The 21,190-nt window shown below is 35.9% G+C and overlaps 1 protein-coding gene across 16 annotated transcripts; it reads left to right on the top strand.

Moving 5' to 3' along the window:
- The first annotated feature begins 844 nt into the window (after positions 1-844).
- On the top strand, positions 845-20,073 carry ppp6r3 (protein phosphatase 6, regulatory subunit 3). 16 transcript variants are annotated; one of them, XM_051099680.1, is made up of 26 exons: positions 1,377-1,579; positions 5,307-5,485; positions 5,583-5,816; positions 5,902-6,088; positions 6,163-6,300; positions 6,523-6,588; positions 7,754-7,866; positions 8,002-8,115; positions 8,197-8,326; positions 8,623-8,775; positions 11,247-11,405; positions 11,491-11,555; positions 11,672-11,787; positions 11,860-11,945; positions 12,438-12,524; positions 12,750-12,847; positions 13,204-13,258; positions 13,361-13,491; positions 13,575-13,696; positions 13,797-13,977; positions 16,600-16,697; positions 16,777-16,960; positions 17,292-17,309; positions 18,436-18,546; positions 19,753-19,839; positions 19,932-20,067. In XM_051099680.1, exons 3-26 carry the CDS (start codon positions 5,590-5,592, stop codon positions 19,981-19,983), a joined length of 2,778 nt encoding a protein of 925 aa, XP_050955637.1. In that variant the 5' UTR covers positions 1,377-1,579; positions 5,307-5,485; positions 5,583-5,589; the 3' UTR covers positions 19,984-20,067. The 16 variants fall into 16 exon arrangements, with proteins under 16 accessions (XP_050955633.1, XP_050955635.1, XP_050955637.1 ...); XM_051099681.1 differs by having other exon boundaries at positions 13,578-13,696; XM_051099684.1 differs by having other exon boundaries at positions 12,768-12,847.
- The last annotated feature ends 1,117 nt before the right edge of the window (positions 20,074-21,190 follow it).

Below are 21,190 nucleotides of genomic sequence, written 5' to 3' on the forward strand. Positions count from 1 at the left end.
AAGATGACATGAGAAACATCTTTTGCACGGCCCCAGAAGCCCACAACACATCCTAACATTTAGTTTACACACTTATCATGACATGATCTTTGATTAGCAGAGGCAGGATTTTGTTAGACAATCATAAGCACATGTTTGATTTATTTATTTATTTTTTTTTACAGAGCAAAACCTCTTCGGTAAAATCATGGTTTTTGTCATCGAAACCCACATGGCACTCTGTAATCAGAAACACGGAGGAATCGTAGGGTTAATTTACCACACATGAAAAAAATTAAATCTGGCTGCTTTTACTCTGCACAATGAATCCATTGCAGATTTTGTTGTGCTTATAGAAAATGCAGCACAGAATAAATCTCGCATGTCTGTAATGCAGCCGTCATCAGCTGTAACAGATCAGTTCCACAGCCTGACGCTGTAGATTTATGCATCACATTTAACATAAGGGTCACACGTCAGATCCTATTTGGCATGCTACACTAAACCCGTAATTGCCTGTCTGCATTAACGACAGGCTATAGAGCACAGAGATTGGGGCCCTGGACCTCTTGACCCATATTTTATCAATGGGTGCAAGAAATTTAAACACTTAAACACAAAATAAAAAGCTCTAGGTTGTGTTTCTGTGTGTGTGTATATATATATACATCCACATATGCTTATTTTATACCATATGGCTTAATGTGAATTACCGTTTTACGTAATCAATTTTATGTTTTCAATGCTTTCTTGAGGCTAACTGGATGCTCCATTCAACAATATGTGGTTCATGCACTCGTCGCTGATTGGATCACCGGCTTGTCAATCACCGTGACGTCTTATTGTTGCTAGGGCGTTGCAAGCAACGAGCCGGTTAAGGCAATTCTGTAAGCGACACTGTGAACGGGCTGCTTTGTGCAACATTGTGAAGAAACTATCACCGCTTTATCTTTATATTTTGGATATGTTGAAATTTAAGAAATCCGTTCAAGAGATAAGCTCTCACGAAGAAGGTAAGATAAAGCAATATGTGCGTTTTGATATCTCCGTACTTTTAGTTTTGAAATCGGGAGTTGATTGACACTTTCGTGATCCAATCAGACGAGCGATTTTAAATCCAGCTAAATCCTATTGGCTGTAACTGCTGTGGGTGTGTCTACTGAATTCGCTTCACCTTAATATTGCTTCTAAAATGTGGAATTATGACATTTGCTTGATTTCAGTTAAAAACGTACGGTTGTAAAGACAATCTCCGTTTTCGTGGCATTTCTAAATCGAAGATTTACGTCGCACAGGCCGAGATTAGCAAACACGACCAGCTGTGATTGACACCTGCGGTAGCCAATCAGCGCTCAGCAGCGGATTTTGATCGACAGCTCCTCTACCTCAGGTGGGGGTTGGGGTTGTTGAAGTTGATAACGCCGCCATCTTGAAAAGTGAACTCTGATGGTCTCTCTTTTCGCGCCTGTCACAATCTGTTATAAACACCTCATTCTATCATACCTCGCCCCGTTTTTTCTTTTTTATTCCGGTGACCGTTTTATCCAAAGGTTCGCCAGTCTTCATGCCGGGCTTTGGCAGTATTCCGCTTTCGTAATCGGTACGTATTTGTGTTGTGTGTGTGTCTGTGTTAGCTTAGCTTTAGCTAGTTACCACTTCTCTGTTTTGCCGAGTCAGAACAGGGTATATTTTCAGCCTTTTCTATCTTTTAACTAAATAATTCTAACATTTAACGCGACTACGACACATTTAAACCAACTCAGACTGTATGAACGCATCAAATCTGTAATATTACGCCGGACGGAAGCTCAGTGTCGGCTAATGCCGGGGCCTGACGTGCCGAAAAACTTCAGAAAGTGAGACACAAAGGCTTTTTGTCAAAACTTAGTGAGCTGTTTATCTAGACAACGCTTTTTGATAAATGTAAGTGCATATGAAGGTTGTATTAGAATGTTCGAACGCGATTAGGGAGCTCCAAAATGCTGTCTAGGTAGGCAGTCTAGTGGGGATTGAGACACAGCCAAAACACTAACAGAAAGCACGTCTGGAAATGTTAAATGTGTTTTTAAGATCATGTTTTGAAATGAGTACTGCTTTTAAATATTTACATGAAAGTGGTATTAATTTGTTTCATAAGGATCATCAAAGGTTAGGTTAAAATGAGGTGTAAAATATGATGTTTCTATTAGAATATCTAATTTTACACAGTCCTAAATCTCTGTAGAGTTGTTTACTGATGTACTGATCTCAAATTTGTCTGTTTCCCTTATTTTGGCCCATCCGTAGAAACACCACTAAAATCTTATGGTTGTTTATTTCTAGACTTGTGTGATGTGATTGCATGTGAAAGCTCATAGAAAACTCACTCTTGTAAACAGTCTAGTTGGTTTGACATGGCGGCACATTTTTATGGTCCACTCAGGCAGATCATCTTTGCAGGCTTGATTTTTGAGTGCAACCGGAGCAACTTGTGGTGGTGGCGGTGTTGTTGTGGCCTCTGGGATGCTGGAGAGGTTTGGCAAGACTTTTTATAGCCCCTGAGAGGGAGTCACGAGGACTTGGGGCTCAGAGTTACTCAAGCGGAATGGTACAGGTGATCTAGTGTAGCACATTGTTCTTCGACCTTTTACATTAGATAAAGTCTGCCAAAGTGAACCTGGAAAGACTTGGACTGTCTTGAAAAGCTGTGTGAGGAAGGAAGAAACCGGTAAATCACGGTTTAGTAATAGTTGACATTCAAAGCAAGTGTCAAGATGTTCTTCACAACCAAGTTATGTTGACATTGAGTCACCGAGTCGTTTTCAGTGCAGATGTAATTTCCAGACGTTGATGGATGAAAAAGAATACGCATGCTTGCATGCATTCTTTATCCGGTCGGAGAGGATTATTGGCCAAAAGTATGTTGTATTTCTGTTATACATCAGTGTTATGCAGTTTTGATATAAATATAAGTCTCAGTCTCAGCTACAGAATAGAACCTGTGGTGTCCGTGTTGTTTGATGCATGCATATAATTATAGATGTCCTATTTGGCTCACTGCTACATGTTAATTTAAAACGCAATGTGCTATGCACGCGTCACCGATGACTAGTGAGTTCAGAAACGGAGGATGTGCTGCGGATAGTCATCCACTTTGATGGACTGTTTTCCTTGTTTTTTTTTTTTTTTTTTTTTTCCCAGAAAATTATGTACTCTACTACTGTTCAAAAGATTTGAGTTGGCAAGATTTGTTTTTTTTTTTATATATATATATATATATATATATATAAAATGTATTTGAAAGAAGCCTCTTATGCTCACCAAGGCAGAATTTTAATTTGATCAGTAATACAGTAAAAACTGTAATACTGTGAAATATTTTTCAGTTTAAAATATGTCTGACCCTTGATCCTCATTTTTGTATGTAGGTTATTAATATTTTGTATGCACTACATTTATGTCAGTTAAAAGTTTTTGAACAGTATAATTTTTTTTTTTTAAAGAAGTCTCTTCTGCTCACCAAGCCTGTTTATATAATTCAGAGTACAGCAAAAACAGTAAAATTTTGAAATATTTTTATTTCAATAACTTTTCTATTTGAATCTATTTTAAAATGTAATTTATTCCTGATCAAATCTAAATTTTCAGCATCTTAAGAAATAATTTGTTCTAATATGCTGATTTGTTGTTCAAGAAACTTTAACATTTTAAATTTAAAACAGTTGTCCCTTTTTTTTCCCCTCCAGGATTCTTTGAATGTATCCAAAGTCAGCATTTATCTGAAAGTCAGTAATTTTTTTTTGGAAAGAAATTATATAAATTAATACATTTATTTAGCAAGGATGCTTTAAATTGATAAATTATCATAATTCATGACATTTATGTTACAAAAGATTTCTATTTCAGTTAAATGCTGTTCTTCTTCATCAAAGAAACCTGAAAAAATCCACTCTGCTGTTTTCAACATAATAATGAAAGTGTTTTGAGCCGCAAATCAGGTTATTAGAATAATTTCTGAAGTATTGTGACTGCATTAATGATGCTAAAAAATCAGCTTAGAAATCACAGGAATAAATTACATTTTAAAATATATTCAAATAGAAAGCAATTATTTTAAATAGTAAAAATATATCAAATTTACTGTTTTTGCTTTACTTTAGATCAAATAAATGCAGGCTTGGTGAGCAGGAAAAAAAAATTCTTGCTGTTAAAACAAAACAAAAAAAAAAAAAAAAAACATTTTGACTAGTGTATACACCTGGACTTGCCTGTATCATTTTTTTAGGTCTATTACTGCTTATGTTTTTAATTCAGTGGAGCTTTAAATTTTTGAATTGAAATATCAACGTGCTTGCTATTTTAAATCTGACATTGAACTTGAACTCTTAGGAGGAATTTTGGGTTGTTTGTCATTGTTTTTAAAATTCTCTAAATTGACGGAAAGCATGTGTGCTCTAGAATGGAAGTAGGCCGATGTCAAAGCTCTTTCGGGTGAGCCTAGCCCAACCCCCTTGGTCTATTAATAAGCTTTCCTTCCTCTTAGCCATTCATGAAAGTCAAGATGGCTGCTTGCCAGCTTTGTAACCTTTCACCTCAGGGGTGTGTGTCCATCCACCTTGTAGACTGGAAAAATCGTCTCTTGGCTATCCTTAATAATGCATAGCTGTGTGTTGATGTCTCCAATTATAATAATTTGATGCCAGAGGTGTCAGATGGACATTTGGATTCAACCTGATATAATTGAGCCTCTTATGTTAGAAAATTATGTGTACTTTCCTTGTAAGGAAAATGAACAAAAGGAAACTGAAACCGCAATTGCGAAGTCAGAACCACAATCATGTGGGGATAGAGTTGATAGTGGTTACAGAGCGATCAGAGGAGTTGGTCTGGTGAGAGTGCAACTCTATTTATTGTGTTGCTAGGTAGTCAATGTCATAACAAGGAACTTGTTTGGTTTTCTTGGTTTTCCTTTAAACTTCATCTGTTTTTCCCACAAACAAAACTACCGTTTGATTTGTCACTGTAAACTAGTGCATTGTTTCTGTATTAAATCAGGCTCTATTCATAGAATAGATTCAACCTTTGTTTAAGTAATGTCTGCTTGAAAACCAGGCAAGCTGGAAAAGGGTCTCTTGTTATTGTTAGCATCGTGTTTTTTTTGTAATATGTATTCATTTTTAATGTCGTGACAGTTTAGAGATAGTAATCATCAGAAATGGGCATGTCCGTTTATGGATGTGATTAATCTTTGATTGCTTGGGTTAGAGGAGAGATAAAATTGTTTGTTCTTTAGCAATGCCTGATATGTTAACCATAACCCTCTTTTTCCTGTCTGCTATCTGTTGCAGGTGTGTGTTGAGTGTTTTTGCTGTGGCAGACGACATTTCTGCTGCATGTGTCCTTTATTTAAGGGTCTGTCCAGTTTCTACCGCCTGTGGTGCCTGTAATGGGCCAGAAGTCCCAAAGAGCACAAGCATTATTTTATTTTTAATCAGAGTTTTTACCCTCTGGTCTCTGCTACACTCAGGTGAGCCTTTTCATAATTAGTCACGTTTTAAATGTAGCATCTTCACGGACATAATGCAAAAAATAAGCAACCCCCTTCCTATTTATTGATTCCTCAGCAGCACCATGTTTTGGAAGTTTGATCTGCACACAACGTCCCACATTGACACGCTCCTGGAGAAGGATGACGTTACGCTGACAGAGGTGATGGACGAAGAGGACGTCCTACAGGAGTGCAAGGCTCAGAACCACAAGCTCGTGGACTTCCTGGTGAGGCCACAGTGCATGGAGGATCTCGTGGGCTACATCACTCAGGAGCCCAATGACGATGTGGAGGAGAAGATCAAATATAAGTAAGAATAACATGTTTGATGCTTGCTTGACAAAAACATATTGACTGTTAGCTTATGTTGGATGTCTGCTCTTTTTTGTTTAAAGGTATCCCAACATATCCTGTGAACTCCTGACCTCAGATGTTAGCCAGATCAATGACAGGCTGGGTGAAGATGAAAGTTTACTGATGAAACTCTACAGCTTCCTACAGAATGAGCCTCCCCTCAATCCGCTGCTGGCCAGTTTCTTCAGCAAGGTTTTGAGCATCCTCATTGGGAGGAAACCAGAGCAGGTACGTGATTAGACATACTGGTTTTTATTCATATGGATGTGCGAAGATGAACTAAATTTCCTGTTTGCATCTAGATTGTGGAGTTCCTCAGGAAGAGGGAAGACTTTGTGGATCTGATGATCAAACATATAGGGACCTCGGCTATAATGGACCTCCTGCTCAGGATGCTCACCTGCATTGAGCCACAGCAGCTTAGACAAGATGTATTAAATGTGAGTTTTGTCATACTTACAAGAACGGGTTTTCATGATGTTGAGCCTCTTCTGTTGGGGTAAAATGCGGTTTGGTTTTGTGCATGCACAGATTTTCATTTTGTAGATATGGATGTTTTTCACTTGAATACAGCAGGAAATTCATCACGGATTAGGCATTTAATCCACTCACTGTCATCGTAATACCACCTCACAGTTTCCTTTTGATCTCGTCTTTTGCAGTGGCTAAATGAAGAGAAGGTTATACAGCGGCTGGTTGACATGGTACAACCATCACAAGATGAGGATGTAAGTGTAACGTCCAATAAACCAATGTAATACAAAAATTATAATTTATATATATGGGGAAAACAAGCCATCATTTCATTTCCATATTTTATTTATTTATTTGCACTGAAATGAATTTTATTTCAAGAAAAATTATTATTATTATTTTTTTTAAAAAGTACATTTGTAGATGTATACTTTTTGTCCTTCATATTTAAAGTTTGGGCACTGCTAATCTAAATGATGATAATCTAATAATAATTTCTATCATTTTTCTTGTTTTTTTTTTTTTTTTTACATATTAAGTGATGAAGCTAGTGAAAATGATGGGATTAGTAGTACAAAAAAAAAGGAAAAATAGATTTGTTTTTCAGTTGGAGGGAAGAAATGGGCAAAACAAGCCATTGAATGATATATTTATTTCTAATTGATCTAATTTATTTTATTTATTTATTTTTGCATTGAAATGGGGGAAAAAATGAATTTTATTTAAAGAAAAATAAATAAATTATTTTATTTTATTTTTAAGTACATTTGTAAATGTTTGGGCACCGCTAATCTAAATGATGATAATCTAGTAATAATTTCTGTCATTTTAATTTTTATTTATTCTTTTTTTGTGATTGAACTGTGAGTTTTGTGATTGAAGCTAGAGAAAATGTTGGGATTGAAAGTAAAAAAAAAAATTGTAAATGTAATTGGTAATTAGTTTTTCAAAGTTGGAGGGGGAAAAAATGGGAAAACGAGCCATTGAATGATATAATTATTTCTAATTAACTTCTCATTTTCACTATTTATTTTTTTTTTTTGCATTGAAATGGAAAAAAAGTGAATTTTATTTAAAGAATTTTATTTTATTTAATTTTTAAATTTTTTTTTTAAAAATAAAATACAAAGTACATTTGTAAATGTTTACTTTTTGTCCTTCATATTAAAAGTTTGAGCACCGCTAATCTAAATGATGATGATCTAATCATTTCTATCATTTTAATTTTAATTAATGTTTTTTATTCATGTATTTATTTTTTAGTTTTGTGGTGAAGCTAGTGAAAATGTTTGGATTGAGTAAAAAAAAACAAAAAAAAAACAACTGAATTGCATGTCTGACCGGCGCTTATTGTTAAGTCCTGATGACCCATCTCTGCTTGCTAGCTACGTAACAGCAATGCTTGTTCCCTCCACATAGAGACACTCAAACGCGTCCCAGTCGCTCTGTGAGATCATTCGGCTGAGCAGAGATCAAATGTTCCAGGTACAGGGCTGCTCGGAGCCTGACCCCCTGCTGGCCACACTGGAGAAGTGAGTTAGTCCATGTCAATACAGTTCTTTCTAGTGACTTTAGAAAGTGGCATTTTTGGAGGGATTAAGGTTGAGCTCTAGTTTCAGGCACGCTAATGCTGTAATACTGAATGGACTGTTTGTCTTCCTATTCAGACAAGAGACAGTAGAGCAGTTGCTGTCAAACATCTTTGACAAAGAGAAGAATGAGTCTGCCATAGTCAGTGTGATCCAGATTCTTCTAACCCTCTTTGAGACACGGAGACCAGCGTCAGTGCATTTTATTATTATAGTTTTTTCAGCCGCCTTGGGTGCTCACGCATATCTGAATAACATCCTTTTTTCTTTCAGATTTGAAGGCCATCTGGAGATTTGCCCCCCTGGAATGAACCATCCTTCGTTCTCTGTCAATCAGAGTATTCTAGATGCCGTCAGACCCAGGCTGAAAGATTTTCACCAGCTTTTGCTCGAGCCCCCAAAGGTGAAAACATTGTGTTGGCTAAACTTTGGCATTTTATATCAGCTGACCTCACATAGGCTGTAATCTCCAAATTCCTAATTACATTAAGCTTTGGACAACAACAGCACTTTGTGCCTGTGCAAATATAACTTGGCAGAATCTTGTCCTTTTAAAGAGCAGCTTGTTTTGCACTCACAGCCATATGTGTTTGATTAATATTGTGTGTATAGTAGTTGTATGCTATGTAGAATTCAAATCAACACCCTGGCTCATTTTTGCTGGTTTATTTATCTATTTTTATTTTTTAATTTTATTAGAAAACTGTCTTGAATACCACATGGGGAGTGTTGGATCCACCGGTGGGAAATACTCGTCTAAATGTGGTGCGACTAGTGACCAGCCTTTTACAGACCAACACGCATATCATCAACCAGGAGCTCATTGCCCTCAACACATTGGGAGTCATACTAGTGAGTGATTGAGATGCAATTAAGAGTTCTGTGACGTGTATTTGCAGTTAGAAAAGCTAGTTGTTAGCAATATTCTTAAACACACTACTGTTCAGGAACGGGTAAATTATGTAAAAATTTGTAAAAAAATATATTGTGCTCACAGAGGCTGCATTTATTTGACGAATAAACGAGTAAAACAGTGTGAAATATTAATACAGTTTTAACTAGCTGTTTACCATTTTTATGTATTTTAAAGTGAGATTTATTTTTGTGATGGCAAAGCTGAATTTTCAGCAGTCATTACTGCGGTCTTCAGTCACATGATCCTTCAGAAACGACATTTTTTTTTTGTTTTTTTTTTTAATATTAGTGCTGTCAATCAATTTAAAAAAAAATGAACTAATCCTTGAATACAAATGACAATTTTTTTTTTTTTCTTTTTTTAGTCTGAAGTCGTGATTATTCCCCCCCAACATTAAAGTTTTTAAATATACTTTTATGTTGCAATCATTTCGCATTTTTGTATTCAAAGTACTTAAATTTGACTTTCAAATTTACGACCTGGAAAACCCTTGAAAATAGTAATATTCATTTAATTTAGATCAGGACTTTGGAGCGGGTTTGAAAATTATCTGACTTGGATCAGAACTTTGCATATCCCGAATCCTTTGATTTGTATCGTAACTTTGTGGATTGCAAATCATTTGATTTAGATTGGAACTTCAGAGTGAGTCTGTGAATCATCTGTGAATCCTTTTGCAAAATCATTTGATTCAGATCAAAACTGAGCTCTTCTCTTTTTGTTTTTAAGTTGTCGTGACTGCATACCCTACTTTGCATCGGCTTCACTTTATTTTTGCAGTTTTGTTTTATTGGCATATATTTATTAATCTATTTATCTTTAAGAATTTGAAAGACATTGATATGTTAGATCTCTGTTTGAAGTCCTTGAAAGTCAAAGAGTAGTGCCTAAAGTCCTGGATTTTTAAATTCTACAGTATCTGTACAAACCCTGTTTTAAAGTTTGTTTAATGGCTTTTTTTGTTTAGCAAATATCACTGATACAAATAGTAATGATGTCTCTAGGGAATTCTTTTTTTTCCTAATATTTAATTTAACTATTCAGCATTACAGTATAATTGACCCTTCGCAAATAGGCGATCTGACCAATCATAACACTAAATCTGCCATTCTGTCCGACAAACATATCAGACCGGAGAGTGGATTATCTTCGGTGGACTTAAATGTAAACACAGTGTGTGTATTGATATCTTTCCACAGTTGAAATGAAATGCTTTCTGATGTTCTTTCATGTTTTTTTTTGTGCTTTAAGTAAAGAAGAAAAAACAATTGGTTCACGTGTCATTGATCTAATAAGGCAATACACTGATCTGTCACGACACACTGAAGAGTCACAAAACGTTTTTTGTTTGAATATTTTAAAGACAACATTTTAAAGCCGAGACTTTGTTTCATACCAGAAATAACCTGCTCTGTCTTGTCTGTCGATGTGTTGTTAGTTTCCTCTTTGCTCCACTCTGTATTTTTCACTGCGTTAGAACATGAATGTGTAGTGTGGGAGCGACATTGTTTGTCAGGGATGGCAACAGTAACTAAGGACAGTGAGTTTTGGGTCAGTTAAGAGCTATCAATATTAACATTTATTAGATTTAAAAAAAAGTTCACTTCCAGAATTTTTTTTTTTTTACAGATAATGTACTCGCCCCCTTGTCATCCAAGATGTTCATGTCTTTCTTTCTTCAGTCATAAATGAATTGTTTTTTGAGGAAAGCATTTCAGGATTTTTCTCCATATAGTGGACATCTATGGTGCACTGAGTTTGAACTTCCAAAATTCAGTTTAAATGCAGCTTCAAACAATCCTAGCCGAGGAAGAAGGGTCTTACCTAGCGAAACGATTGATTATTTATTTATTTTAATTACTATATATATACTTTTTAACTTCAAACGCTCGTCTTGCTCTGCCTGACCTCAGTTTTTTTCTAGTTGTCCAATATGTTGAAAAACAACCATGTAATTTTCTCCCTCGACTTCAAAATCGTCCTACATGGCTGTTTCACCTTTTTTGTTAAGGGTGTTTGATCTTTGCATGTTTAAATTGCAAACACTGGGATGGTACTTCTGCAGCAATGTAAGATGATTTTTAAAATGACTTTTGAAGTTGAGGGAGAAAACAAGATCGTTTATAAGAAGTTTTTCGACATAGCATAACTGTCTTGAACTGGGAAAAAAACATTTATGCAGAACAAGACAAGACGAGCGTTCAAAGTTAAAAAGTAATAAGCTACCTTGCTTTATACTAACTACATAGATGTTTTTCTGATTAGTCACACTGAAACTTCAGAAGCTCATTATGTTTTGGAACGCAGCTATTGTCAAAAGATTTAAGACAGGAAGGATGCATGTATAAAATGATCTGTGCTCAAATGCCATAAATGTTCTAAAATAATTTGTCTCTTTTGTCTAAAGGACATGTACTTCAAATACTTATGGAATAATTTCCTACACACGCAAGTAGAAATCTGTACGGCGATGATCTTAGCGATGCCTTCAACCCAAAGTGAATCTCCTGAAATCAACAGAGAAAATGACCAAGAGCCCATAAGAGAAAACATCCTTATCAAACATGTGAGTCTATCATCCCATCCACTCACTCACACTTTGAAACACAAGCTGTTTGCCTCACACATCAACGTTTAATGTGTTCCCACAGCTCTTTCAGAAGTGCCAGTTAATACAAAGAATTCTTGATGCCTGGGGATCAAATGAAAAGGAGCAGTAAGTAACTCATAAATCTAATCGCTTGCTTGTGGACAAGAGGAACCGTCCTGTTTACACATCTGTGGTTTTGTCTGGAGAGGTCTTTACTGAATCCTCCATCTCTCTTTCTTTAGGACCGAGGGTGGGAGGCGGAGAGGTTACATGGGTCACCTGACCAGAATAGCAAACTCTATAGTCCACAACAGCGACAAGGGCCCCAATGGGGCGCAAATTCAGCAGCTCATCTCAGGTTCGTTTTAACACGCATACCTTTTTCAGACTTGTTTCAAAGCAGTTTTCACTTACATTTGCTCACTTGCAGAGCTTCCAGAGGAGGATAGGGAACGATGGGAAGCGTTTACTTCAGGACAGCTAGCAGATACAAACAAGAAAAACACTGTAGACTTAGTAAGTGTGCTCTGTTTTATTCACTCACTTCTTTTAAGATGCTTATAAAAGTATATGTGACCCTGGACCACAAACCCCGTAAGTAGCACAGTTGTATTTGTAGCAGAAGCCAACAACAACAATTTTTCTTTTATGCCAAAAATCATTAGGATGTTAAGTAAAGATCATGTTCCATGAAGATATTTTGTAAATTTTCTACTGTAAATATATCAAAACATAGTGTTTGATTAGTAATATGCATTGCTAAGAACTTCATTTAGACAACTTTAAAGGGTTTAGTTTGTTTTGTTTTGTTTTTTTTGCACTTTCAGATTTTCAAATAGTTGTGTATCGGCCAAATATTGTCCTATCCTAACAAACCATACATCAATGGAAAGCTTATTTATTTTATAAAATTGACCCTTATGACTGGTTTTATGGTCCAGGGTCACACATGACATCAAAACTAAGTTTTTTTTTTTTTTTTTTTTTTTTCCCCACCTCCATTCTCAGGTTAACACACACCATATACACTCATCCAGCGATGATGAGGTAGATTTCAAAGACAGCGGGTTTCATCAGGACTCCTCCCTACAGCAAGTAAGTCTGTGCCTAGATGTGCTCTCAAAAGCTGCTATTTAATTAATATTTGTATGCTAATGATAATGGTAATGCTAAATATACATATTTAATAAATATACTTTTATTTAAACTGCATTTGTAATGGTTTAGCGCTTTTTGATGCAAGACGCTTAAGCTGTTTTGAAATGAAGCTTCTTTGTAGTGTCAAGACTATATCATTATCGTTGGTCCTGGGTTTGCCAGGCCTTTTCTGATTATCAGATGCAACAAATGACGTCCAATTTTATTGAGCAGTTTGGCTTCAATGACGAAGAGTTTGCCGACCAGGATGATGTCGGGGAGTAAGTACCCATCGTGCATGACGCTTTTCAGATTTGCCGCCATTTTTGCTGGTTACAAATCAGTTGGGGAGGGTTTAGCATTATTAGTGGGGGCTTTGGTTGATTTTTAGGGTTGAGTTGCTTTTCAATTAACTCACAAAGCCTGTTTTGGGGGCTGTGTATGTGTTAAATCATGGATCAAACTGTGTAGATTACATCTGATCACTTAAATGTCTCCGTTCTGATTATTGATTGGTGTGGTGTACATGGTGACCTTAATACGTTTGAATGGGTGTCAGTAATGCTGTGGGTGATGGGTGCTGCTCATTGTCTTAAGGGTTTAACCATACTAAAATCTGTTTTTTTAAATCTTGCAGTATTCCTTTTGATAGAATATCAGACATCAATTTTTCCTTGAATACAAATGAAAGTGTAAGTATGTGAGAGATTTAATCAAATTAATGTGTATTATTAGTTGAATTTAGTGAAAAGCTTATGATGTGTTTTCATAGTTTGTTCCTGCTGTGCTCATAGGCAAACATGGCACTCTTTGAGGCCTGCTGTAAGGAGAAGATCCAGCAGTTCGAAGATGCCGGATCAGACGAGGAAGATATCTGGGATGAGAAGGATGTCACTTTTGCTCCGGAAGCTCAGAGACGCCCCAGGTATTGTAATCTTTGAAACACACCGAAAAGCGTTTTCTCATCACACCCGTGTGTTGAATCTCCATGGTTTTCTTCCTACGCAGAAGTTCAGGAAGTACAGATAGCGAGGAGAGTACTGACTCTGAGGAGGAGGATGGGAAGCGAGACCCGTTTGAGTCTACCAACGCCACTGCTGATGACAGAATGGAAGTGGACTCTGGGGATGGTGAGAAAAGAAATTATCAGCTGTCTTATCTATTGCCATTTAGTCTTTAGTTGAAGGTCAAGGTTCACACATTCTTTTTCTGTGTCTTGCTTCGGTTCAGGACCCGTATGGACGGCAAATTTTGATGATATACCTATGGACACGGGCAGCTCCACGGCTCCCAGCGCACCTGTGACAAACTCACCGGCTGCAGTGCCTGAACCTGCAGGCTGGAATTCTCCGAACGCAGCTGGAGATGGAGAGACGGGCTGGGCCGACTTCTCAAGTTTCACACCTGTCAGGTACATTCACATGACACATAAATGCATCTTTATCATGGCTTGATTTTATTTATATAAAAAAAATGTATTTAAATTCATGAAATAAATTGACGTGCGTGTGTAATATTTAAAGATTTTAACTATATATATTAATGTACTATATTTATATTTATAATTTGTTTATTAAGAAGTACGGTATAAACATAATTTATATGAATGTATGTATCATTTTTATTTAACAAAATATATAATTCAATATATAACTATACTATTTTATAAATATATATTTTTAATAACTTGTAACAAAATATGTAATTAACTACTATATTTTGTAAATGTTTATAATAAACTCTTTTATATAATTACAGTACAAATGTAAATGGCATAATATATATAAATTCATGTATAATTAACAAAATATATCCAAATAACTACTATATTTTGTAAATGTTTATAATAAACTATTTTTTATAATTGGAGTACAAATAGAAATAAATGGGATATGTGTGTATATGTATGTATATGTATAATATTTATAAATTTAATGCATTATATAATCAAATATGTTACTTCTATGTTATAAATAGATTTATAATATATTTTATATGTAATTACAGTACAAATATAAATTTTATATATGTAATTTTTTACATAGATAAAATGAAATATAATTAAATGAATAACTTCTGTGTGTGTATGTGTATATATTCATTCCTATTTGTACAGTACAAATTCAAATGCTATTTATACACGCTGACCACAATTATAATTGCAACACTTATGTTTTTGCCCCCATTTTTCATGAGCTGAACTCAAAGATGTAAGACTTTTTCTATGTACACAAAAGGCCTATTTCTCTCAAATATTGTTCACAAATCTGTCTAAATCTGTGTTAGTGAGCACTTCTCCTTTGCCAAGATAATCTATCCACCTCACAGGTGTGGCATGTCAAGATGCTGATTAGACAGCATGATTATTGCACAGGTGTGCCTTAGACTTGCCACAATAAAAGGCCACTCGAAAATGTGCAGTGCAACACATCTCCTTCGCATAGAGTTGATCAGGTTGTTGATTGTGGCCTAGAACTGGAACATGCTGTCGTATATATGCCAATCCAGAGCATCCCAAACATGCTCAATGGGTGACATGTCCGGTGAGTATGCTGGCCATGCAAGAACTGGGATGTTTTCAGCTTCCAGGAATTATGTACAGATCCTTGCAACATGGGGCCGTGCATTATCATGCTGCAACGTGAGGTGATGGTCGTGGATAAATTGCACAACGAGTCTCAGGATCTCGTCACGGTATCTTTGTGCATTCAGAATGCCATCAATAAAATGCACCTGTGTTCGTTGTCCGTAACATACGTCCGCCCATACCATAACCCCACAGCCACCATGGGCCACTTGATCCACAACGTTGACATCTCCAAAGTGCCAGATGCAATCGAATGTGAGCATTTGCCCACTCAGGTCGGTTATGACGACAAACTCCCCGATGAGGATGACGAGCATGCAGATGAGCTTCCCTGAGACTGTTTCTGATGGTTTGTGCAGAAATTCTTTGGTTATGCAAACCGATTGTTGCAGCAGCTGTCCGGGTGACGATCTTGGAGGTGAAGATGCTGGATGTGGAGGTCCTGGGCTGGTGTGGTTACACGTGGTCTGCGGTTGTGAGGCTGGTGGGATGTAGTGCCAAATTCTCTAAACCGCCTTTGGAGATGGCTTATGGCAGAGAAATGAACATTCAATTCACGGGCAACAGCTCTGGTGGACATTCCTGCAGTCAACGTGCCAATTGCACGCTCCTTCAAAAGTTGTGACATCTGTGGCATTGTGCTGTGTGATAAAACTGCACATTTTAGAGTGGCCTTTTATTGTGGCCAGCCTAAGGCACACCTGTGCAATAGTCATTGTCTAATCAGCATTTTGATATGCCACACCTGTGAGGTGGATAGATTATCTTGGCAAAGGAGAAGTGCTCACTAACACAGATTTAGACAGATTTTTTTATAAACTACTGTATTACAAATATTTATAATTAATAAAATATATTTTATAATTACAGTACAAATATGAATGTTATATTTATTTTTATCTATCTATCTATCTATCTATCTATATATATATATATATATATATATATATATATATATATATATATATATATATATATATATGTGTATATATATGTGTATATGTGTGTGTGTATATATAGACACACACACACACAATTAAATATTTTATGCATATAAAATACGTATACATATAAATTGTTTGTATGTGTATAAAATTACAGTACATATACAAATGTTATTTGTTATATTTTCTCATTTAAAAGAAAAACCTGTTTAATAAATGATTTAACTTCTGTATTGGTGATACCTGCCTTCATTCTTGGTATGTTTGAAGTATACAGTCTTTACATTTTTACATTTAATTTGGACATTCATTGTAAAAATGTTTGATTACAGATTTTAAGTGCAAGTAATTGCATAAAAAGTTTCAATAGTATGTAAATAAAATCTTAATGCACATTTCATTATAGAAATGGATTAGACCTGCACTACTGATGAACAAAGTGCAGCATTGAAAAAGTAAATGTGGAAAATTCATTAGATGTTCGTTTTTCTCCTTTATTTAGCCCCAAGGATCCTTTGAGGAGCAATTCCCCAGTAGCCATGGAGACCAGCATAGAAACAGTGGACCCTCTGGGAGTCAACGCGCCCATGCAGCAAGAAAGTAAGAATGGACCTTTTTACCATTCCTTTTGTCCATATGTGAACACACAGTGATTAGAATAAAGCTATCTTATTGTTAGACACAGATCAGTGGCTACCCAATGAGACCACCCCGACTTCCCCTAGAGGGAAGGTAGGGGACGGCTCAGACCCCGAGGAAGAGCCCGTCAGTGACCGCATCACAGAAACGGTCACCAACGGCTCGATGAAGGAGACGGTCAGCCTTACTGTAGACGCCAAAACTGAAACTGCTGTTTTCAAGAGGTGAGTCCTGCAGGTTTCTCACACACACACACACAGTTGCCTCGCATCACTTCCTCTTCTCCCCTTATGAGACACAAGCTTCACTTCACTCTGCATGTCGACCTGATCTTTCCTTGTCACGTATCCTCCTCCTCCTCCTGCTGCACCTAGAGCCAGCCAGGCCCTGGACCGCCCACCGTGTCTCTTTTAAACGGGGGCTGTTAAGATGCAGAGCTTTGTAACATCTGTTTTGTCTGTTTGAGAACGAAAAAAAAGAACAATCTGTCCTTCTTGAACTGCAACTCTTACAACATGAGCTTCCTCTCTCTCTTTGGCGTGCGTGTGGCTTCAGAGTGTTGAAATCGTATCGGTATGTACAGCCAATCAGGGGGCGTGTCTTGTTTTGTTTGGTTTTTCCCATGTCAGCCACTGCGTTTTGATTTGTAACCATGTTTTGTTTGTTCGTTGGTATGTTTGTTTTCTTTTGAACAGTAATGTATCCATCACCATTTGCATGTTAATATCAGATGTGCTGGTTGTTAACGGCATGAGTTGCCCTATGCATCCTTAGGTGTAGCTCATTCTGATCCCAAAATATTTAAAGAAGTCCACTTCCAAAACAAAGATTCACATATAATGTACTCACCCCCTTGTCATCCAAGATGTTCATGTCTTTTTTTCTTCAGTCATAAAGAAATTGTATTTTGAGGAAAACATTTCTGCATTTTTCTTCATATAATGGACTGATATGGTGCCCCTATTTTGAACTTCCAAAAGGCAGTTTAAATGCGGCTTCAAACGATATGAAGAAAAATGCTGAAATGTTTTCCTCCAAAAACATAATTTCTTTACGACTGAAGAAAGAAAGACATGAACATCTTGGATGACAAGGGGGTGAGTACATTATATGTAATTTTTTGTTCTGGAAGTGGAGTTCTCCTTTAAGCCCATATGTTTTCTTAGTCTTTTAACACTCAAGGTGAAGATTCTTATTAACTTCTGCAGTTTGGACCCAAGGCTAAATAAATGAGTAAAACCTGGGAACTTTGTGTAAATCAGTCTGATAAAGGAGGATGCATCTCTGTAGGCCTTCCCTAGTCTAGAAATCTGGCATGAGACTTTACAGGAGGTTGTAATTAATGAAATGACTGTGTTTGTGCTGATGCCACCCTAAAGGTAAAGTTGGCTGGCATGCGATCACTTTGAAACTGCACCATCATTTCACATTCACGTACTAAACAAGCTCGTCGTCTAAACCAGTTGTTGTGTGGTTCTGTCACTCCCGTCTCTGTACGTCGTTACGCTCACATCTTACTTGTCCACCAAACCCCATTTCAGAACTTTTTTTTTTTTTTTTTGGTTTTGTTTTGCCCCGTTGCTTTTAATGTGGTCCGTTTCATTCTGCATGTTTGTCCAGGGATTTAAAATGGGGTTTTATGCTTTAAGAGCTGCAATGAAAGCTCTTTAAAATGCTGTCCTGTCTGATCGTCCTGTAGTGAGGAAGAGAAACGATCTACCTCTGAAGACGCATCTGCAAAGTTGTTTGTTGCAGAGAGTGGGGAAGTGGAGAAAAGCAATTGTCCTCCTAGCAACTGTCAGAAACCAGGGTAAGAGAATTTATTTAGCATTTGAAGTTTTAATAAAATTAATCATTTTCTATTAGTAGAGTCTAGGGAACAGAGTTGTTGTTAAGTAAAACTGAATAAAAACATTTGTTAATGGAATTATATGTATATATGTGTGTTTATGTATATATGTATGCATTTTTTTTTTTTTTTATCCTGCTGAACATAGAAGCACAATTATTTCGTTATTAATCAAAAGCGTGCCGTTCTTTCGTGATAATATTCACCCGAATTATATAATAAATAAGGAATAATAAATAAATAAGTAAATTTTATTTTATATAAGATCATTTAATTAGAGATGCATTTGATTCTTAATTTAATGAAACCATTAAAATGGAATCCAGAAAAATAATGGAAAATGTAATTTGGTAAATCCATTTTTTTTTTTTTTTTTTTTTTTTTTTTTAAACCAGAAAAATTTCAATACACAACACTGTGTTTCTGAAAAAAGAAAAAAGATCCTTTACTTTTTAAAAACTATTTAAAATGTAAATGCACAACACAGTATTTTTGGGGAATTTTTTTTTTCTTTCTTATAAAATCAATTAGATAAAATCAATTGGAGATGCTTATGTTTATTAAAATTTAACGAAACCCTCAAAATGAAATCCAGAAAATAATGAAAAAAACAGAATTTGTTAAAAATAAAACTCGAGAAACTATTTACCAGAAAAATGTAAATACACAACACGGTATGTCTGAGAACTTTTCTTTTTTTTTTTTTTTTTTTTTTTTTTTTTTTTTTTAGAATCATTTAGAGATTCTTATGTTTATTAAAATTCAATGAAGCCATTAAAATGGAAAACAGAATTTGGTAAAAATAAAACTGAATTTGAGAACAAAAAAAAAAAAAACTTATTTCATATTTCAAAAATGTAATTTTTGTTAAACTTTGTTAAACTTGTAAAAAAATGCTGTTAAATTGTGTAGGTTTTGTCATTTAGATGATTAGATATGCTTTTTGATTATTATTATTATTATTATTTATTTTTTATGTGTCCATTTAAAAATTTAAATGGGGAAAAAAAATATTTTAAATGTTTTAAGTTTTTAAATCTTTCTATTTTTTTTCTCCCCCGATTTTTTTTTTTTTGTTTTTATTTTTATTTTTATTTTTATTTTTATTTTTTATTTAACTGTCATTTAACCAACAATTTTTTTTTATTTTATTTTTTTCCCCTTCAGTCTAAAGCACTTAGAAGAAAAAGCAAAAGCCACTTGCAAAGCTCTAAATGGTCCTCTTGAGGATTCGGCCGCTATGGACGAAGCCAAGTGAGTTCTGCGCCCTCCACCTTTTCCCATTTCCTCTAGTTTAGTGTTGCATCCACCCGTGACATCAATCCCCTCCCCTGTTCCCCAACCAGATCAGAGCAACGCACGGCCAACCCCGAGGCAGCAGTGAACGGTCCGGCATGATGAGAGTAGCGCTGTCAGTCAGCTCCTGCCACGCGCACACCCCTCCTCCAGGACCACCCGGAGAGGCCAGTGCCAGACTGGAGCGCCCCCAGAAACAACCACCACCGCTGCTGCTGTCTCTTACTCCAGCACTGCACTGACGCCACCAGATCAGGACCAGCAATATTCATATTAGACAGTTGTACAGAAAATTTGAACTGTTATGAAGAGAAACATACTCTAATGATTTTTTTTTTTTTTTTTTTTTTTTTTTTTTTTTTGCATTCGTTTATATACTATTGTTCTTATGAGGTGATCTGTCTGACATCTTGCCACTTAAAAGTGAATAGTAATGTTGCTATAGTTAAAAATGATTGTATGAATAAAAAAAAAATATTTTATAAAAGACAAATGTATACAGAAACAGAGGATTGATAAAACCGAAATTGGAACGTTAATGTGTGACCAAAACATAAGCTGTCTTTTTGATAGGATTTTCTTCTCTCTTGCACACAAATCTGCTATTTAATTTCCAAGTAAAAGCAACAGCTACCACACAAATCTTAAATTGGCAACTTATGTCGGTCTCTTTTATTTTTAAGCTTAGGGGAAGCTGATTTGAGATATTCAGAAATGATTTATTTTGCCACCGGTGTTATTTGTAAATGTTTCTTGTATCCTTTCAACATGAGCAAGATTTGGACAAAAGAAACACTTTTTGGTATAGTTTTTAACTTAATTTATTCTCAAAGAGATGGGATGTTATGTACACGCCCCCCTTTATGAAATTCAAATCTGGAGTGAATGGACAGATGGGTTTCCATTTGCATGTAGCTAGTAAGAGTGGTTCTTACCTACGGGCCTGCATTCAGAACAGCCCAACTTTTATAACTGTTATCCTCTCCAAACAAGTCAACCTTTCTACCTGAAGAGTGATGGGAATGCAACATATTCCTGGTAATGCTACAGTGATCATGCATCGACTTTTTTCTTTTTGTAATAAAACGCTATCTGTGCCAGCAAGAAGGAAAAGGTTCTGTCTGTGAATCACACGTATTTCTGAATGAGAATCGATCGTGTTGGTGATCTGGGCAAGGCCTGACCTACTTCAATCCAGGTCTGTTACATGCATCACTATGCTGGAAAATTATTTGCGTTGTTTTCTGGGTTAAGAAGAGACTAAACAGCTTGACTGTTTAGAAACTTCAGTTTTGCAGGTCAGTACACA

The sequence above is a fragment of the Labeo rohita genome, chromosome 25 (assembly GCF_022985175.1).
Source record: "Labeo rohita strain BAU-BD-2019 chromosome 25, IGBB_LRoh.1.0, whole genome shotgun sequence".
Taxonomy (NCBI): domain Eukaryota; kingdom Metazoa; phylum Chordata; class Actinopteri; order Cypriniformes; family Cyprinidae; genus Labeo; species Labeo rohita.

Bases quoted from the DNA above. Each gene is read 5' to 3' on its own strand.
- ppp6r3 (XM_051099676.1), top strand. From the start codon at position 5,590: ATGTTTTGGAAGTTTGATCTGCACACAACGTCCCACATTGACACGCTC. The intron at 7,867-8,001 runs GTGAGTTAGTCC...CTTCCTATTCAG, and splicing joins CTGCTGGCCACACTGGAGAA to ACAAGAGACAGTAGAGCAGT. The intron at 13,492-13,574 runs GTATTGTAATCT...CTTCCTACGCAG, and splicing joins GAAGCTCAGAGACGCCCCAG to AAGTTCAGGAAGTACAGATA.